At 47.9% G+C, this 20,324-nt stretch overlaps 1 protein-coding gene and 1 long non-coding RNA gene across 2 annotated transcripts in view; one reads left to right on the top strand and one right to left on the bottom strand.

Moving 5' to 3' along the window:
• The window catches only part of MYBPC3 (myosin binding protein C3), a 156,483-nt gene extending 149,697 nt beyond the window's left edge, over positions 1–6,786 (top strand). Inside the window, exons 32-33 of the mRNA XM_075927458.1 lie at positions 687–873; positions 4,308–6,786. Of these exons, the coding sequence (XP_075783573.1) occupies positions 687–873; positions 4,308–4,363 (243 nt within the window). The 3' untranslated portion in view covers positions 4,364–6,786. The remainder of the gene's footprint in view (positions 1–686; positions 874–4,307) is intronic.
• Positions 6,492–19,936, bottom strand: LOC142829157 (uncharacterized). Its single transcript, XR_012903511.1, has 3 exons — positions 19,071–19,936; positions 9,101–9,307; positions 6,492–6,582 (listed from the first exon to the last, which is right to left on the bottom strand). It is a non-coding gene; the product is annotated as an uncharacterized LOC142829157 (long non-coding RNA).
• Positions 19,937–20,324: the final 388 nt, after the last annotated feature.

A 20,324-nucleotide genomic window follows, 5' to 3' on the forward strand; every position in this document is an offset into this window, starting at 1 on the left:
ATTTAAGACACTTGAAAATCATGCTGGAGAACTGAATGTTACCATTTCATCTGCCATAGTTATCTACTAGTTTCATTGTTGGACACTGATTGCGTGTTTCTTCTTTTCTGGATGCCCAACTTGAGATGCTAGGGACCTGACTTGCACAAGTGCTGATCACTTTTTACAATTGAAGTCAAATGGAGCTGTGATTTGAACATGAAATGAAGTGCTAATTACTCTGAAAAAGATAAGGCATTTGATATCCCATTAGGAAAAACTAGACCAATTTTGGTCTAAAATATCTTTGTGCCTCAGCTCCCCCTCTATAAATGGAATTAATACAATCTCGCAGGCATGTTGTGAAGATAAATCCATTCAGTTTGCACTCAGATGTTATGGTGATGAGCACCAAAAAAAAGTAAATTAATAATTCTGTAGTCAGGGCAAGGTTTGGATAATGTGTAGTAAACAAGACACAGAGTCACATGCTGAATGAAGATAAAAATAAATATTGAATACCTAAGTTATCTATTTTCTGAGCATTCTCCATCATATGTAATGAATGAGTTAGGGTAGCATGAAAACAGTAGTATGAAATCATGTAATTAAAAACTGTATCATAATGCACGCAAGGGGGATGTATTAAGATTGCATGGGCAGCCATAAAACTACATCTTCCTAACTTTTGTTTTTATGTTCTTCAGCCAAAGATATTCTGGTACAAGAACAAAGTCGATCTCTCTGGAGAGGCCAAGTATCGTATGTTCAGTGAGCAAGGGATACTGACCCTGGAGATCCGAAAGCCCAGTCCCTTTGATGGAGGCTTTTACACCTGTAAAGCAGTGAATGAATGTGGGGAAGCTGAAATAGAGTGCAGATTGGATGTTAGAGGTAACCAGATTTCTGTTGACCAGTAGTTCTCAAACTGTGGGTCAGGACCCCAAAGTGTTTTGCAACCCCTTTTGCCAGGACTGGTGTTATTCCAAGGGCTCAAGCCCAAGACCCACTGCTGAGGACTCAGGCTTCGGCTTCAGCCCTTGATGGCAGGGCTCAGGCTACAATCCCCCTCTCTGGAGCTTAAGCCCTTGGACTTTGACTTTGGTCCCCATGCCTAGGGCAGCGAGGCTCACATTTGGGCCTCTTCCGGCCAAGCTGGTGGGGGCCAGGGTTTGGCCCTCCCAACTGGGGTGGCACGATGAGGGTGGACTCAGGCTTTGTCCTCTCCTCCTGTGATCATATCTTGTTTTCAGAAGGCAGTGATGTTTGAGAAACCCTGCTGTAGACAATATTCTCATTCAAATGAATGGATAATTTCCCTAAAAATCATAACTTCCCTTTAAGCAAAAATTGTTGATATATGGGGGGCAGAAGCGAATGTTCATTGAATTAGTGAATGTCTCAATAGAAACAGGTGAGAAAATATGGTAGAATTTTGTTATTTGTTAGATACTCTAGGACAGTAAGACAAGGAATTATTAAGCTCCCATTATTGTCCATATTCCAGACGAAAGCATGAGACATTAGAATTCAAGTCACAAGCTGAATTAATAAACAGTGTGCCATGGACAACAGTGCTGTGCTATAGACAATACTCTGCATTTCAAAATTGAAATTCCCGAGATATTAAAAAATGATGAGCTACAATAGCTGTCAAAATAATGCTTCAACAATAAGTAAATAATTCCTGTTATACAAGCAATTATAAAAGGAGATATTGATCCCTTATTTTCACTACTAGCTAAAGTCAGACAAAGGCTTGTACTATAAAAGGGAACATATTTGGCTATATATTGGTAGAAAAATCCTAAGAGTCATAAGGTACTGTGAGCATGCATGGTGCTTTGCATGCAAGTAAATTTCAGAAACAGAACTGCTAATAAGGATGAGTGTGGAATAGCTAATGATGGAGATGTGCCTTCTACATAGGGAGAATTACTTCTTTCAATCCAAATACAGTAAAACTCCAATTGTTCGGCATCCAGTGGTCTGCCACTCCAGATAGTCCAGCACCAACTGGAACTCGGAAGTGCTCCGGCCAGCCGGACAATTGAAGCTGCTCCATACCGCTTCCCCAAGTCCGCTGCTGCCGCTGCTGAACCTGACCAGCGGTGGACTTGAGGAAGCCGCGGGCAGAGCAGCTGGGGTGCTGCCGGGTTGGTCCCACAGCACCGCTTAGGTGAGGGGCGGCGCTGCGGGACCAACCCGGCAGCACTCCAGCTGCTCTGCCCCGCCACTTCCCAAGTTGCTGCTGCCACTTGCAGCCCCAGCTGGCCTGTCACTGGCAGCTGCGCGGGGCTTCCCCCGCCTCCCTGCAAAATGGCGGAGGGTTCACCCCACGCCGCGCCGTTCCCCGTTGACCCCCACCCACCCAGACCCGTCACAGCCCCCCTGCTGGAGTACCTCCTGATACTCTGGCATATGCAATAATCCGGCACCGCCTGGGTCCCAAAGGTGCTGGATTATCAGAAGTCTACTGTAGTATTACATTATTCAAAATTATTACTTGTACAAACAAAAATGCTAGAAAAAAATATAGTGCAACTATGTGCCAGTATAAGGACAAAAAACTTGGTAATCTGGATACAAAAGCAACAAGAGTACAGCTGGTTCCCAAGTTGCGAACGGTCGACTTATGACCGTTCACATTTACGACCAAAGCTCCCATGGAGCGGTCGTAAAGGCAGTCCTCAAGTTATGAATGTAACCCGCGCTTACGAACAGAGTAGTCGCTATGTAACTCAATGGGGTCCGAGTTACAAACAGATCAAGTTACAGCCAAGTGTTTGGTCCGTAACTCGTTCATAACTCGGGGAGAGGCTGTAATTATAAGAAGTTAAAAAACAACGAATGGTCCCGCAGCACTTTAGAGACTAACAAAAAATGTAGATGATATCATGAGATTTCATGGGCACAACTCACTTCTTCAGATGAATGGAGCAAGGGGTCCAGAGGTACAATAAAAATGAGTAACTCTGAGAGTATCTGTAGTTCATCTCAATGGAGAAAATAAGTACAGTGTTGTTTTTAAAAAATAATACCTCCCCCCCCCGCCCCCCAAGAAAATGTGGTATATGACTACTATAGAGAAGGTCATTCTCTTCATTGGTAGTTGTAGTAGAAAGCATTTTAGCAATTAACATTTGAAAGTGAATGCACATGACCGAGTTCTCAAGTAAAATGCTTGGAGACATATAAGAGGAGTACTCCCTGTTAAATATGGACAAATATTGAAAATGTAGTAATTGAAAGTTCAAGTCTGCTTCATGTTAAGAGTCTCTCTAGAACATATTAAGTCTCCCCATGATTGTGAAAGAAAAAATGACCACTGTAAAGTTCTCTCTCTCTCCCCCTGCCCTCTTTTAAGCTTTAATTAGTGTTATGTCTTAATTTTGCTGTTTAGCTTCTATATAGTGTCTCACTGTCTCTTAATTCTTTTATCTTCTCCAGCACCTCAGTAAAACTCTAAACCCTTAGTTCATCATGAATTCAAGGTATGAAACAAAATAACTCAAGGAAAATAATTAGTTAGCTTTGAATACAATAATGATGAATAATAAATGGATAGCTAGAAAACTGGTCCATGAAGAGCCATTCATGAAAATCCCTAGTTTATGGGTCAATCTATAAGATTTTTTTTTAAATCACTACATTTAAATTGTATTCTTGAAAAGGGCTTTTTTTTTTTTTTTGGACTCCCATTCAAATTAGAGGACATTGAAAGCTCTCCAGCCCCTTACAGGCTTAAACAATCTGTAAGGATAATAGAATGATCCTACCAGAACAAACATCTCTTTTTTAATTCACTGAAAGCTGTTTTTTGGGGGGGGAGGGAGGGTTAGGAGAACCACAACTGTGGTTTGATGTGCACCATTTATTGGTACAAAACAAATTTTTAACACAGTGAACATAAGAATGGCCGTACTGGGTCAGACCAATGGTCCATCCAACCCAGTATCCTGTCTGCTGACAGTGGCCAATACTAGTTGCCCCAGAGGGAGGGAACACAAAAAGTAATCCTCACATGATCCCTCCCCTATCACCCACCTCCAGAGAAACAGAGGCTAGGGACACCATTCCTACCCATCCTGGCTAATATCTAGCTGTTTTTTCAACCCTGTTAAAGTCCTAGCCTTTACCACATCCTCTGGCAAGGAGTTCCACAAGTTGACTGTAATGTCTGAATACAGTAGTTTAAGAATCATGTTAAGTTTAAAAATTGTTCATACATATATCACAAAATGTACTATGCACTTTAAGCTTTTAAAAATAAAATGGTTATCATAAACATTACACTTACTTGTGACAAACCTCTCTCTCTGTCTCAGGTGGTGATGTGATTTTGAAGTTGAAGAGAATGAAAAAAAAAGAAGAGAATGAGTAACAGATATAACTATGTACACCTAATGCTCTGCTTATCTTTATGTCTTTTAATGGGGAAGAAAGATGTTCTGTTTAACTTAATAATTTCAGATCTTTCCTTTTTCAGAATTGCTGATGTGTTATTGTTCCTAATAAATATGCAGGGGACATAAAAAGATTTTCACCATTAACATTAAAGATTATGTTTTAGGACAGAAATATTAAAGGTAAATGCAGAACTGATCCACCACATGTCAGGTCTGAAATGAGCACAAGCACTAATATCAACTCTACAAATGCTAAAATAAATTCTCCCCTTTTCCTCTTTTGTCACTGTAAGAATTCTAAAATGTGATACTTGTATTGATCAGAAATATCACAGATAGGACCATCTTAGCAGATCATTTGTATTAGTGCTTCAACTTTGTCACCCCATAGGACCCTGCATAAAAGAGAGTCCTCATGGCAATCACTTTCCTCTTCAAACCTCCAACACCTGATTCTAAAAATGTTTATTTCTGTGGACTCAGAAAGGTCTACAGATACCAGCTTGTCCACAGAACACTATTTCAGAATCTTTAGTTTAAGCTATTGCACTGCTTGCTGTATATAAGATAAGTTCCTATAAACTATTCACTAATCATTTTCTAGTTTGGTACTTTACATCAATAGTTTGTAACCTGCTGGTCCAGCGGCAGCAGCAGGCAAGGAGGAAGCAATCGATCCCTGGGCTCGGGTCCCAGAACAAGGAGCAACTCACAGCTGATGCTTGTGAGGACTCTGGGGCCAGGCTCCAGGCCAGATCCCCAAGCCCCAGCGGTGGGGGGGGAGAAAGGGAGAGATGCTGCTGGGCCCCCAGAGCCTTGGCTACAGCCAGGAGGGGAATCTTCAATAGGGCCAGTTCCACTGCTCCCTAGAAGCCTCTCCTAGTGCAGCACCCTCAGCCTGACCAGCCCCTGTCCCGGGCAGCACTTGGGGAGCAGGTAAGAGAGACCCCGTCTCCACCTCCACCCCACCCAGCCCCGCGGGCTGCAGGGGGAAGGTTTTGCCCTAAGCTGCTCTCAGCGGAGCTGGCTGGGCCCAGGGAAGCTGCTGCCAACTCCCAGTGTGTGTGGGGAGGGGGTAGCCAGCCCTGGGGTAGGAGATTAGAAGGGGGGGGCCGAGGCAGATAATGGGGGTGTGTGAGGTGGGGGCAGAAGGGGAATGCAGGATGCGCTGAAGGGAGTTTGGAGAGATTCTGGGGAGACTTATGTTATGGGGTGGATGTAATAGGAGTGCAATGGAGGGAAACTCTGAGGTAGGGCCACAGAAGGAAAGGGGGGATGCGGAGAAGGGAGGGTGGGGGAGACTGTGGGAACAAGAGCTACCTGGCTGGGGAAGGAAGACACATAGGGCAAGGGTTGTACAGAAGGAGACAGAGGAGATACAATGGCAGCTTTCCCACCCCACAGGGCAGGAGGTGGAGAGGGCAGAGGTGACTAGTGGTACCATTTGGGGACACCAGCGCCTATGCCCCTGACAAAATTTCAGTTGCTAAGTAAGATGCTCTACATGCTCCCTGTCCCTGTGGGTGCCCCTCCCTGCACCCCTTCCTCTGCAGGCACCAGTCGCCTCTTAGGATGTGGCTACCCCACCCAGCCTCCAGAGGTGAATTCTTTCCGTGATTTTTTTTATTTTTAGTGTTGTAGATATCTGCAAACTCTGATCCATTATGGACTGGTAACATTTTAATTGCATATTTGCATATTAATTATGTGCATAATGAATATACAAATATGCAAATAAAATGTTCCACCAGAAGTTTGTGAATGTGTTTGCCAGTTCACAGTATTAAAAAGATTGGGAACCACTGCTTTACACCAGCATGAACCCTTGTATTTCAGATGTTACTACACCCGAATTATATAATGAAAGAACTGAAAATTCAGAATTTCTTTCTCTCTCAGGAGAGACTTTGAAAAATACAGGAAGTACAGCAGGAAGTTCAGCATACAAGACAATTTCAAACCACAAAGCTTATGATGAATTCAGTAAAAGCTTTGTATCATTTGTGGTTTTCCAAATTTATAAACTATTTGTACATGTTTTTCAGGACAGCTATTTTTTTTAATTCAAAAAAAGAAAGAAAACCTTCTTGCCCCCAACTGAGTCTCCTGCTTCTCACGTCCCCGTTTGCATGGTGTAATCTTTTTCAATTTGTGTGATATTTAGAAGTCCCTAAATTACTCTCCTTTTAAACTTCTGTGAAAAAAGAAGGCACAGAGAGGAAACCCATTAAGAAAGAGAGGCTTTATCAAAGAATCACATCAATGGCTTCATGTTAATACTCAATGCTCCTGTTCTCCCCTCTAAGATGTATCAGTGTTAATGGATGAGTGTTTCTGACTCTGCAGATTTATTGTACTATGGTGTTAAGTACAACTTCATAATAAAGATACCTGTGCAGTGACAGCCGGATTATGCAGTATTTTAATTCACAGATCAGAACATGAAGGGGTATATAAACAACCCATGTTCCTCTAAAACAAGAAGTGCTTTTGTTATCTCTCCTATTAACTTGATTATGCTCTGTTGGAGTCAGAAAACAATAACAGAAAACAATTGAAATACTGTGCACAAATATTTACATTTCCCCATTTTCTGAATAGCTCTTGTATTTCTCTCTCTATATAAAAAGGTTTGTCCTGCCATGTGACAGAATGATTTCATCAGGCTCTCTGGCCTCAAAAGTGGCCAGAGAGAGGGGGATTTGGCGAGCGTGGCAAGCAGTGGATGCAGCCCCCTAGTTTATGTTAAGCTGGCTCCCCTCCCAGGCTGGCTCTCATGGAGCCACCAGCCCTCCACCCCTGATAGAGAGGCAGCAGCATGGATGGTGGGAGGAGGCAGGCGGTACATGCAGGAAACCAGCTCCCTGTGCATACTGGCTCCACAGAGCCACCTGCCCTGCTGCCCTTCTATCAGAAAAATTCAGCAGTTACAAATTTACAAAAATAAACATTTGCTAACATTCCTAATAATTAGTAAACCCATAAGCATCACCCTTATTGGGTGATGCTTACTGGTAACCAGTTAACCAGCATCCAGGATGGCCTGCAAAAGCCCTTCCCCACCCAACATGGGTGGGGGAACTCTCTAGCCCAGCTGTGCCCACCACTCCACACCATAGTTTGGGGACTCTCCAACCCAGCCAGGCCCATTTTGCCACAGGTGTAGGGGGAGGAGGTTAACTGGTTAAACATAACATTTAACCAATTAACTGGTTATACAGGATTTTACAACTCTAATACAAATGAGACATTCCATGTAATAAAGAACATACAAACCGAATGTAAAGTCAATTCAAAGCCTCACCTCTGGCAACCATATCAAAAGTGTTTACAGAGAAAAAGAACTAAATTATAAACAGCAGATTAACCTTTTAGCCTGAAAGAGATCAAAGTGCTTTACAAATTGTATTAATTAATGTTTGAAAGGTGCTCTGAATTATTGTTTTGGAGAAGCAGTCAACTCGTGCTATATTTTAGCACAAGATTTAAAAGAACTCACAAAACTAACTCACGATCCTGAAGAAGAGGGTACTTTCCTGTTGAATTCTTAGCTGTTGACTATACCTATACAGCTTTCAGACAGTGTGATGTTCAATCACTATGACAGCTCCATAGGCAGTGGCAAGAAATGCATTTCCTTTGACACTTTCATCAGACATATGTTTATATCTATATAGCATCTTCATGAAATTCCACTATATAGATGTTTGATACAAAATTCAGATAACTTAGACACAAGTGATAGCACTTTCAAATGGCATAAGACAAACAAGCCTGGGCAGTACCTGTCAGGATCTCACCATCTAGTGAAATCTAGAAACTAATGACAGCTAGTGCATAGTCTCCTTTAACTAAGTTGGTTGAGATACTGCTTTTGGATTTTCAGATCTTGGAGTACAAAACCAAACAAACAGTGATGGTATATAATTTGTGGCTCTTCTTAAGATAATACAGTTGTATGAGTGGGCAGAATTAGCATTTGCTTTTGAAATTTTCAAACAATAATAGGGGCAAATTTAACAGTTATCCAATGGGTTAAAATAAGCAGAAACATAATACAGTTAACTTTCAAAAAGCAAAATATTTATTTTAATACCAAAAGGCTGGCCTCTTCTCAGACACTGAAAAATGCTGGCAGCTTGATGCCAGTTTAAATCACTGACTGACATACCATGTGGCATACCTACCCACACATCACAAATCTAGCTAGCTAAGAAAATCTCAGACCCACATTCCACTACCACCCTTCATCACAGATTATTTCCAGCAATGAAACTACACAGAAAAAAATCAGTGACAAATTTTGATAGCCTCCTTTGTGCAACTCAGCCTGCATAACAAGACTGACACCTTGTGGTCCCTTTGAATATCTGAGGAACAGTTTTCCACCCCAGACCACAATTCTCCTTCAATTCACTCCCTTCTATTTAAAACTATTAGATAAAGCAAGGATTTTTACAATATAAAGGTAAAATTCCTGTGCATTCTACTTTCTATTAAATATTGTCTAGGACAGAATGAGACATTTATTGGTTCTTATTGATGATCTTTTACTTTGGACACTACCCATGAAACATATATAGTCTATTTAAAATCCATCCTAAAAATTAAGTAACATACCTATTTATATATCTTATAGTGTACTTGTATTTCTAAAGTTCCTATCACCATGCTATTTAGGTTTCTGAGTGCAATAAGAGGAAGTTACTCACCTTAGTGCAGTAATGATGGTTCTTCAAGATGTGTGTCTCCATGGGTACTCCACTGTAGGTGTCAGGCTTGTCCCGGTGCTGCAGATCAGAGATTTGTCAGCAGTGGTCTGCTGGACCGTTCGTGCACATCAAGCGCCTCGTTTTGTTCACACCATTTCTTAGAGCACTCAGTCTGGCTCCTGCCAGTTCCTCGTAATCGCCGAGTATCTGAAAAACAAAGGAGAAACTCAGAAGCGGGGAGGAGAGTGAGTAGTGGAGCACCATGGGGACTGTAGCGGGTGGCTCTCGTCGCCACGTCGCCTGTTAGGTCACTGCCCTCCGGCAGTGACAACCGTAGCCTCTAACCTTTCCCCTTCCGGGGGATTGACGGGTTTGTGATAGGCCGGTAGGCCCTCAGGGGCGGCTCCTCAGCCCCCAGCGCAGCAGGAGACGCGCCTGCCTCCCTGCATCACTGCGCCTTAGTTTAATAAGCGAGTCTCTCCCGGCCTTCCTTCAGGTCCGGGCCATAGTCAGTCGATTACTGCACAGGTCAGGGCCTGGCACCCAGTCTAGTTCGGCCCCTTTAAGGGGTCCCGCCTGACATACGGTCGGTCTCAGACGTACTGTAGGTAAACCCGCGCCCTCAAGCAGGGCGGGCCCAAACACAGTCCATTAGGCCAGGCCCTCCAGCCGGGCGGCCCAACCAACCCTACATTCGTAGGAGCTCCTCATTCAGGAGCGGGCCCAGTAGGGCATCGGCAGCCGCGGTGGGGAGGAGGTAGGGGGGCGCAGGCCCACCCACCTCACTGCGCCCCGGCCCAGGGGCCCTGAATGCAGCCGGGCAGCTGCGACTGGCTCAGCAGGGCTCCGGCCTGTAACTTGCTGGCCGCGGGCGGCTCCCCGCCCGGCTACCCCCTGGGCCACTTCTCGCCCCCTCCTCTTCCCCGGTACCTGTAGTTCCGGCAGGTCCGTCGTGGAGTCGAGGTCAGTGTTGTTCCGTCAGGGTCCGGGCGGCCCAATCCAGGGGTCGAGGGGTCGGAGCTCTGTAGCGTCCTGTGGGCTCGTCCGGCCCCGGCGTTCCAGTACCCAGCGGGGGTCCAGCCGGTCTAGTGGTTCGGGCCAGTCCTCTGGGTCCTCGGGTTGTTCTGCTGGCTGGTGTGGCAAGGCCTCAGTAATCCCGGCAGGGAAGCCTTGGCGGGCCTCCAGGGAGGTGGCTGAGAACGGCCTAGCCCAGGTCTTAGCCTCCCGAGGCAGGAGCTCTGGACCGGCCTCCGGCTCCCTTGGAGGCTGGGCCCTGACTGAGCTCCCAGGCAGCCTTCTTATAGTCCTAGTCCCGCCCTTTGACTTCCGGTCAGGTGAGGGGGCGGGGCTAGGCTGGGCCCAAAATGGCTACCAGAGGGGTTCCTCCGGCTCAGTGGGTGGCCATTCCACCCCACTACAGGGACACACATCTCGAAGAACCGTCATTACTGCACCAAGGTAAGTAACTTCCTCTTCTTCTTCGAGTGGTGTCCCCGTGGGTGCTCCATTATAGGTGACTTCGTAGTAGCGGCCCCAAATAAGGAAGGTGGGATTCCGAGTTAAGGTTTCGCCACTGTGGACAGCACTGCAGAGGCAACTGCTGAGTCACTAATGAAATTGTTGGGGATAGCATAATGTTTTTCAAAGGTGTAATTAGGACCACGTGGCAGCTCGACAGATGTCACGTAGAGAACTCCCTTGAGAAAGGCTACAGAAGCTGCTACTGCCCTGGTAGAATGGGCTCTTGGTGTCTCTGGCAACAACCTGTTCAGCAATGAGGAGCAACGCACTATGCACGAAACGATGAGTTTGAAGATGCGTTGTGTAGAGAGAGACTCACCTTTAGAACGATCAGCCAACGAAATCAACAGTCGTTGAGGTTTCCAGAAAGGTCGTGTTCTGTCGATGTAAAATGTCAGCGCCCTACATACATCTAATGTGTGAAGCCATGTGTCTTGGTAGGAGTGTGGCTTGGGGTAGAAGGTTGGGAGGATGATAGGCTCGTTGATGTGAAAATCCAAGTTTATTTCTGATAGGAAGGATGGTTGAGAGCGGAGTATAACCGCCTGACTTGTAAATACCGTATAGAGAAGAGTAGCAAAGAAAGTGGCGAGTTCCCCTACCCTGCATGCAGATGTTATTGCTAACAACAAGGCAACCTTGGTGATTAATAACGGCAGAGGGCAGGTCGCCAAGGGCTCAAAAGGTGGTCATGTTAGGGCATCCAAGACAAGTTCTAAATTCCATGGTTGAGACAGCTCTCCATGTGGTAGGTAGAGATTTGTCACCCCTTTCATGAACCTCCTACTGATTGGGTGAGCGAACATCGAAGAGTCCTCCACTGGGTGTCGGAAGGCAGTGATCGCAGCAACTTGAACCACCTTAAGAGATGACAGTGCTAGGCTGGAATGTTTTAAATGCAGGATGTAGTCAAAAATGCAATGGATGGGGGCAGAGGTCAGATCTCGACTATTGCACCAGGAATGAAACCTACGCCACTTGTGCAGGTTAAGTAGTCTGAGTGGTGGATCTTCTACTCTGGAGCAGGACATATTTAACATCTTGGGAACAGATCATTTCCATGTCTTGGAATCAACTAGGAACCACACTGTGAGGCAAAGGTGATCAGGTTGAGAGTGCACTAGGGTTCCCTGGTCCTGGGTCAACAGGTTGTGGCATTTGGGTAGGTGATAGGGTGGGTGAGGAGACATGCGAAAAAGATAAGGGAGCCATATCTGACGGCCAAAAGAGGGCTATTAGAATTACTGTTGCATTGTCCCTGGTGATCTTTTCTAAGACACTTGGTATCAGGGGAGTCAGAGGAAAGGTGTAGAGCAAATGAGTGCTCCAGACGAGGAGAAAAGCATCTCCCAGGGATCTCGGTCCAATGACTGCTCTGTAGCAGTAGTATCAGCATTTCACGTTTCGATGTATGACAAATAAGTCTATGGTTGGGAAGCCGCAAAGGCAGAAGACATCTTGTAGCATATGATAATGTAGTCCCCACTCGTGGTTCGTGACAAAGTACCTGCTGAGTGTGTCAACAGTGATGTTGTCTTTGCCAGGTAGGTACGACGCTATAATCATTACTTCGTGGCAGATGCACCAGTTCCATAGGCATATTGCCTCTGCACTGAGGGAACGCAATCGAGCTCTTCCCTGACAATGTATGTAGAAAACCGTAGTCATGTTGTTGGTAAGCACCCTGATGATGTGGCCTCAAATAAGAGTGATAAAGTGCTTGCATGCATTGAAAACCGCCCTCAGTTCTAGGAGGCTGATATGCTGGGAGGTTTCTTGTATGGACCAGCAGCTCTGAACACAACGACCACTGAGATGTGCTCCCCAGCCTACCAAAGATACGTTGGTCATAATTTGCATCGTGGGTTGAGGTCGGTGGAAGGGTACGCCGGTTAACATGTTGGAGGAGATGGTCCACCAACTCAAAGACTTCATCACTTTGGTAGTACTGCAATTCTCTTGTGAATGTCGTGTTTGCCAGGAATGTAGATCGAGGCTATCAAGTGCTGAAGGCACCGCAGGTGAAGCCTGACATGCACTATGACATATGTAGTAGTTGCCATGTGCCCCATGAGTTGAAGGCAGGTAAGTACAGAAATCATGGGGCTTGTGGAGAGGACCTGTACGAGATCCTGAATAACCTGAAATCTGTTTAACGGCAAGTAAGCTCAGGCAGTAGATGAATCTAGGCATGCGCCAATGAATTCCAAAGATTGTTGTGGTGTTATCGACGATCTTGGAAAATTGATTATAACGCCAAGAACTTTGAAGACTGCTCTTGTTGTGTTGGTAGACTGCAGCGCATCGTCGAAGGATGGGCCCTTGATCAAACAGTTGTTGAGATAAAGGAAGATAATGATCCCAGCTTAACGGAGTTGGGCCACTACGACCACAAGTGTCTTTGAAAAAACTCTGTGCGCCAAAGACTGACTGACGGGTAAAACTCTGTAAAACTCTGTATTGGAAGTGCTAGGCTCTGACAACGAATCTTAGGAAATGCCTGTGCACCGGATGGACTGTGACATGAAAGTAGGCGTCCTGTAGGTTGAGGGATGCAAACCAATCCCCTCTGTTGAGAGCTGGGATAATAGATGCTAAGGTCACCATCTTGAATCTCTGTTTGCAAAGATATCGGTTGAGACAGCGGAGGTCTAAGATTGGCCTCTACCCACCTGACTTTTTCTGATTAAGAAAATAATGGGAATAAAGTCCCTTGCCCCTGAACTCTTAGGCTGTGTCTACACTGGCATTCTTTTGCGCAAATACTTTTAACGCAAAAGCTTTTGCGCAAATACTTTTAACGCAAAAGCTTTTGCGTTAAAGTATTTGCGCAAGAGAGCGTCTACACTGAGATGTGCTTTTGCGCAAGAGATGTGCTTTTGCGCAAAAGCGTCCATGCCAGTGTAGATGCTCTCTTGCGCAAGAAAGCTCCGATGGCCATTTTAGTCATTGGGCTTTCTTGCGCAAGAAATTAATGTTGCCTGTCTACACTGGCCTCTTGTGCAAGAATTCTTGCGCAAAAAGGCTTATCCCTGAGTGGGAGTGTCAGAGTATTTGCGCAAGAAGCACTGATTTCCTACATTACTAATTTCCTACATTAGAACGTCAGTGTTCTTGCGCAAATACTCGCGGCCAGTGTAGACAGGTGGCAAGATTTTGCACAAAAGCAGTTGCTTTTGCACAAAATCTTGCCAATGTAGACACCGCCTTAGGGTACTCTCTCTATTGCTCCGATGGTAAAGAGGTGCAGGACCTCTTGCCTAAAAAGAGTCTCATGAGAAGGATCCCTGAAGAGGGACAGGGAGGGTGAGGAAGGAGGAGTGAAGTGATGGGAATCAAGTAGCCAGATGTTACTAGCTCGAGGACCCACCGTCGGCAACCAGTTCGGAGTGGGGAAATCCACCGTCGGAGTGGTGCTCATGCAGGTATGGCAGTCACCAGCCATTGTGCCGGGGGGGAAGGAGGGACAAGGAACGGATGGGCTGCCCCAAGGAAAAGTGGGGAAGGGGGTGCAAGTCCCCTCCATGGGAGGGTTTGTTCTGTCCCAGCTGCACTTCGGACTACCCGCGGTGGCCAGGATTGTGGGGAAGAGGGGGGAGGGTGCTCCTAAGGAGTGGAGGCGCAGGGCAGTGGTGGGGAAGGAACACTCTCGGCCACCCTGGCACCCAGTGACTCTCGGTTTTGTGTGTCCCTCTGCAGGTGATCAAGGCCATCAACAGAGTGCTGTTCCGCAGAGCCATCCGCCTCACTGATTTGGACGCGGTCATCAAGGGGTTTGGCGCCCTGGGCTTCGCCAACAGTGAGGGGGCAATCGACGGGACACACATCCCCATCCGTGCCCCAGAACACCAGGCCTCCCTCTACATTAACCGGAAGGGGTACTTCTTGGTCATCCTGCAGGCTGTGTCTGACCACCAGGGCCGCTTCCTGGATATCAACCTGGGCTGGTCCGGCAAAGCACGACGCGCGGATGTGCCGCAACTCCTCTGTGTGCCAGAAGCTGCACGCCAGGACCTTCTTCCCCGACCACCACATCAGGGTCAGGGACGTGGACATGCCTGTCTGCCTGGTGGGAGATGCAGCCTACCCACTACAACCCTGGCTCATGAAGCCCTACCAGGCAGGCCTTTAATGCCAGGCTCAGCAGGGCCCAAACTGTGGTGGAGGGGGCCTTCGGCCAGCTAAAGGCCCGATTTCAATGCCTCCTCACCCACCTCGACCTCTCCGAGAAGACTATTCCGCATGTGGTGGCGGCGTGCTCTGTGATGCACAATTTGTGCGAAAAGAAGGGGGAGGCTTTCCTGCCAGCCTAGATGGAAGAGGCCAACCACTTGGCTGGCCTGTATGCGCAGCTCCACATGGCTGCCAGCCAGGAGGCCCATCGAGGAGCTACCAGTATCCAGGAGGCCCTGCGGGAGAGCTTCCAGACAGAGGAGGAGTGAAGTCTCCCTGGTGTGCCCCACTGGGGCCTTGTGCCTTATTCCACCCTCACATCCTTCCACTTTCCCCTCCCTAATCTCTCTTCCTGATGTCAAATAAAAACACGTGTTGCCAAAAAAAACCTCGGTTTATTCACCATAACTGGGGTGGAAGGGATGAGGGTGGGAGAGGGGAGGGGGAAACCTGGGAGCAGGGAGCTGAAAGAGGGAGGCCAGGGGAGGAAGGGGGAGGAGAAGCTCAGGGTTGGGGGGGTCTTGCCGGCCCACCTGTCTCCCAGCACTGCAGGTGCAGGGGCCTTGGTGTCCGTGGGGGGGGGGGGGGAGGGTAGGGGAGCAGGAGTGGGAGAAGGAGCGATAGCTGGAAAGGCAGCAATCTCTGCGCCATGGTCTGCAGGTGGTCGCGGATGGCACGGCCCTGGTCACGCAGCTCCTACAAGCTCTCCCGCCACAGTTGGAGATCTTTCTGCACCCAGTGCTCCTGGATGTGGACCTGCCTTTGCAGTAACCCCAGGTGCTGCCACTGGTATCCCTCCTGGTTCTGGGTGCGCCTGCTGGCCCAGGTGCAGGAGGATGTCCCGGGCGAGGTGATGTGCCCTGCACTAGCAGCTGGTGTGGATGTGGAGAAACCAGAGAGGATGTCAGCTCTCCCTGGAGACAGTGGGTGAAGCCCAGTCCCCCTCTGCAAGTTGAGGACCAATATTGAAGAGACATATTAACCCTGGGCCAGAGTCATACATGTTGCTATAGTATGCTAAGTCTCACACAGTTTGCATTGTCCTATGAACTTTGTAATGATTCATCAGTATGCCTGAAAAGTAATCCATTTTAAATCTCTTTTTGAAGTAGCACTCAGTAATATGACCAAACTGACACTGCTGAAAATAACACAAGGGTCTGCATCACAAGCAGCTCACAGAAAAGAGAGAGAGAGAGAGAGAGAGAGAGAGAAGTGTGTATGGCTGGGGGAAGAGTTTGCATATGTAAAAGAGACACAGAGTTGTGTTGGATACGTGTATGTTAGGGGAGAGCCCTTTAGCAGTCTCTTTGGCTGTGTCTAGACTGGCAAGTTTTTCTGCAAAAGCAGTAGCTTTTGCAGAAAAACTTGCCAGCTGTCTACAGTGGCCGCTTGAATTTCCGCAAGAACACTGACGATCTCATGTAAGAAATCAGTGCTTCTTGCAGAAATACTATGCTACTCCCGTTCGGGCAAAAGCTTTTGTGCAAAAGGGCCAGTGTAGACAGCTCAGATTTGTTTTGCGCAAAAAAGCCCCGATCACGAAAATGGCGATCGGGGCTTTTTTGCGCAAAAGCGCGTCTAGATTGGCACGGACACTTTTCCCCAAAAAGTACTTTTGCAGAAAAGCGTCCGTGCCAATCTCGACATTCTTTTCCGCAAATGCTTTTAACAGAAAACTTTTCCATTAAAAGCATTTGCGAAAAAACATACCAGACTAGACGTAGCCTTTAAGTATTGCACTCACCAGCCTCACCACTTGTTCAGGTAGCAGCCAGAAGCAATCAATCTTGAGGAAGAAGTTGGTGCACCATCAGCAGAGACCTGTATGTGAGTAGGGGGAGGTGCATGAGCAGGGCACTGCATAGACTGGGGAAAGCTCTCTTCCCAAACAGCCCAACGAAGCACAGCCTTGTTAGCCTGCTGGAGCTTGGGTCAAGAGGGAAAGGCAGTTTCTTTTCAGAGGAGCACACTGGGGTTGGGGAGGCTGAGAGCTGGAGTGTCTGGGACTGCCCAGCACTGGGGAGCCCCTGGGTCTGCACGACCCAGCACTCAGAAGACTGAAGGCACTGGAGCTGCCTACCCTGTGCTGGAAGCTGGCAGGCACTGGGGCTCAGGCCACATGCTACTCGCCCTGTGCTCAGTGGTCCGCACGCACACACACACACATGCACGTGCTTCAGGGCTGGCAACTACAGACAGGGGGGCTCTCACAGGGAAAGGGGCAAGTCCTCAGGTATGGGAATAAGCAAGGAGGAGACTAGCCTCCCATAGCCAGAGGTTCACCTGCTGTCCATGTGGAAGCAGACACCCTGATATCAGCCCCCACCTCCCTCCCTGACTCTGCACAGCACAAGTCTCTTCCCATCCCAAACTCCCCAGCAGTGGCCCACCCGCCTTCAGCTGCAGTCTTAAAACCAGGGAAAACATGATTCCGTGTTAATGTTTTACTTCTGTGTTTCCAGGGATGACTGATGAAGGACGCCACAGGGGGCCACTGATCATGTGAACCCTCTCCCCAGACTGGGAGAACTCCCTTGTATCCCAGGTTCTATCTTTTCCCACCCCCTCTCCACTCCACTCCACCCTGTCTCCTTCTCTTCCCCACCCTTGCTCCACTCCCTCTTGGGGTCTGATCTAATGTTCCCTCTAGTTTTTCTATCAATGTGTAAAATAAATTTTGTGACGCACAAGGCACGTACAGATGTGCACCGCCAATAGAAATACATGCTGGCAGCTGTGGGCACTCTGTTAATCAGCTGGGTGGTATATGAATCTCTCTTAGGTGGCCACCCAAGTGCACCGCTTACTAGGAACACTGGTCCATCTCCCTGCACTCACCAGCAGTGGCAGAAGGAAGCAGAGCAACTCGCTCCTCTCTTTGCTCTGCCTCCCACCAGTGTGAGTGCAGGGTCGATCCCTCAAGTGACACTCTAGGAAAGCAAAGTGAGCTGGGACCCCTGTTCCTCTGCTTACCCAGCTACTGCTAGTGAGCGCGGGGGGAAGAGGGAGAAGGGTTGTTGATCTCTCCTGCCAGTACTAGTTCCCCTGCCAGCTGCTGGTAAGCCCCTTGCCCCTCCCACCCATGGCACTTGGGCCATGTGCCCCCTTTTGGCTCTGTGTGTTTCTATCTCAGTTCTCTCAAGGCCTCCTCTTCCCATAGACCAAGAAAATCCATCCCCTCCCCTGTAATCCAGGTAGGAGTCTCTGTGCTGTCAGGAGCAAGGATGCTCAGTAGTTATGTTAGCTTTGCATGCTAAACAATCAAAACTTCCCGGGAACTTTGCAGGAGGAGGGACACATGCTTGTGTGGCTGGATGCAGAACAGCAGAATTCCAAAGGGTGAGCAGAGTAGTCATCGTAAGATAGCTTCTTGGAAGCCAGTATAATGAATGTAGTCTACACTGACAATTTTGTCCACCTAATTTTGCCAAAAAAAGCTCTACCCCTCTTATTGAGGTGATTTTATTATGTTGGCTAAGTAGAAGAGTTTTGTGTAAAGCCAGCTCCTTTCACCTACCTAGTGATTCTCTCTCTTTTCTGGTTTTAAGAGAAGCAATCATATTCCAGGCACATCCAAACCCTTACCTTGCTTTAAGCTATGAGAAGAGGAAGCTGTACTCAATTTGGTGTTCCTAGCTCTTACCGTTTAGGAGAAGTTCTTGAACATACAGATAAGACAGATGGACATTCTCTCAAATATATAGCGAACTATATATCTATATAGATAAATAAATAAAAACCTTCCAGAAAGTTTAAACAAAGTGTAATTCCAAAATCTCGATAAACACAGATCCAATCAGCCACACAAGCCTTCTCCAAAGACCTAGAAACCCAGATCTACACTGATTACCATCCCACAATCTACTTACAATCTTTAAATCCGTAATCCATGCTTACTTCTAAAAATCCAATCCCCCAGCCCCGTGGAGCAGCCGCCCTAAGGCAGAACCATTCTTTGTTACTTCAGTGAGTCTTCTTTTTGGGGTGAGAGCAGGTAACTTTATTTCACTGCAAATTATGCTACTTTTAAGCATCCCCAAAGGGCAGTTTGCAACATAGCCCGGTTCCTGTACCTCAGTCAACAGCGGGGCTTCCCCCCAGCACCCGCTTCCACGGCGAGAAGGGAACACACCTGCCACCGCTGCCCTGCGGATCTGTCCAGAGAGCAGCAGCCTCGCTGCTACCCACCCAGGCAAGAAGGGGCCGGGGAAAGTGGAGCGAGACCCCCGGGCGATGAGGTCCCGGCCCCGCCTTGCCCTCAGGCTCCTCTCACCTGCGCCAGGCGCAGAGAAGGTGGCTTCAGTCCGCGGTACCAACACAACCGGGCGGGCTCCGAGCGGAGCAACACCTGGGACCGGCACAGCCCGGTCAGTGCTGGGCACTCCAGCCTCGCGCCTGCCCGCCACGCGAGTACCGGTACGCCCGGCCCGCCTCACGAGGGCGAAACGCGCTGGGAGCTGGGCGGGGCCCCACGCAAGTTCCCGGGGTGGGGGAGGGAGGAGCTGGCCAAGGGGCGGTTCCTCACCTCGCTCCCGCCTTGGGACGGCCGGGGGCGTTGGGCGCGGGAAGGCAACTGGCCGCCGGCCTCAGGGCCCCCTTAGCGGAGAGGCGCCGGCAGCGAGAGAGCGCCCTCTGTAGGCGACAGACAGAGGCCGCAGAAACTGAGTCTGCGCATGCGCCCAGACGACACTGGGGCTGTAGCCTCGAGGCCCTGCCCTGAGCGCGGGCAGGGAGCCGGGACCGAGCAAAGGGAATGGCAATGGCCATTCAACCCGCCGCAGGGAGCGGTTCCTCAGTAGCCCCTCCCCGAGCATCCAGGGCTTCCTCAGCCCCAGCCGTTGAACTTATACATAATCAAGGTCCCTGTGGCTGCAGACAAGAGCCAGGGTTTGCCCCGTCGCTCAAACGCCCCACCCTAAACCCACCAATCCCCAAATGCTCTCCCTTGTGCAGACAGGTAACGTGGCCCTCGGGTCTTGAAAACGGGCTCTTCTGCACACCAGAAGATGCAGAAAGCAGCCTCTCTACTGTCATTCATGCTTAAATTTGACACTTTACACGTAGGTCTTAACAAGGACCCTAATTACCTAACCCATTACAAAGATAGCTTCCCCAATTATCACCTCTAATATCGTTAGCTCACAGACATTTACCTTCCCCCCTCATCCCCCTTCTGTTCTGAAATGTGATTTGTCCTTTTCATATGTGTTCATTTTTTTGATTGTATCCTTTGGTCTATATGGTCGTGCCAATTTTCTTCCACAATTTGATCTGAGGAAGTGGGTCTAGCCCAGCAAAGCTCATCACCTAATAAACCATCTTGTTAGTCTTTAAAGTGCTACATAGTCCTGTTTTTTGTTTCAGTTAAACCATTCTTGCATTGATTGCTCTGATAGTCAAGGTTTCTAGGGACCCATGGCTACTGGAAAGCTGGTTCCCAACCTTTTTTTAAACCATGGACCAGTAAACCCATTCTAGGGTTGCCAGGTGTCTGGTATTTGAGGTTTCTGTATGGGGAATAAATTGA

The sequence above is a fragment of the Pelodiscus sinensis genome, chromosome 4, assembly GCF_049634645.1.
Source record: "Pelodiscus sinensis isolate JC-2024 chromosome 4, ASM4963464v1, whole genome shotgun sequence".
Lineage (NCBI taxonomy): Eukaryota > Metazoa > Chordata > Testudines > Trionychidae > Pelodiscus > Pelodiscus sinensis.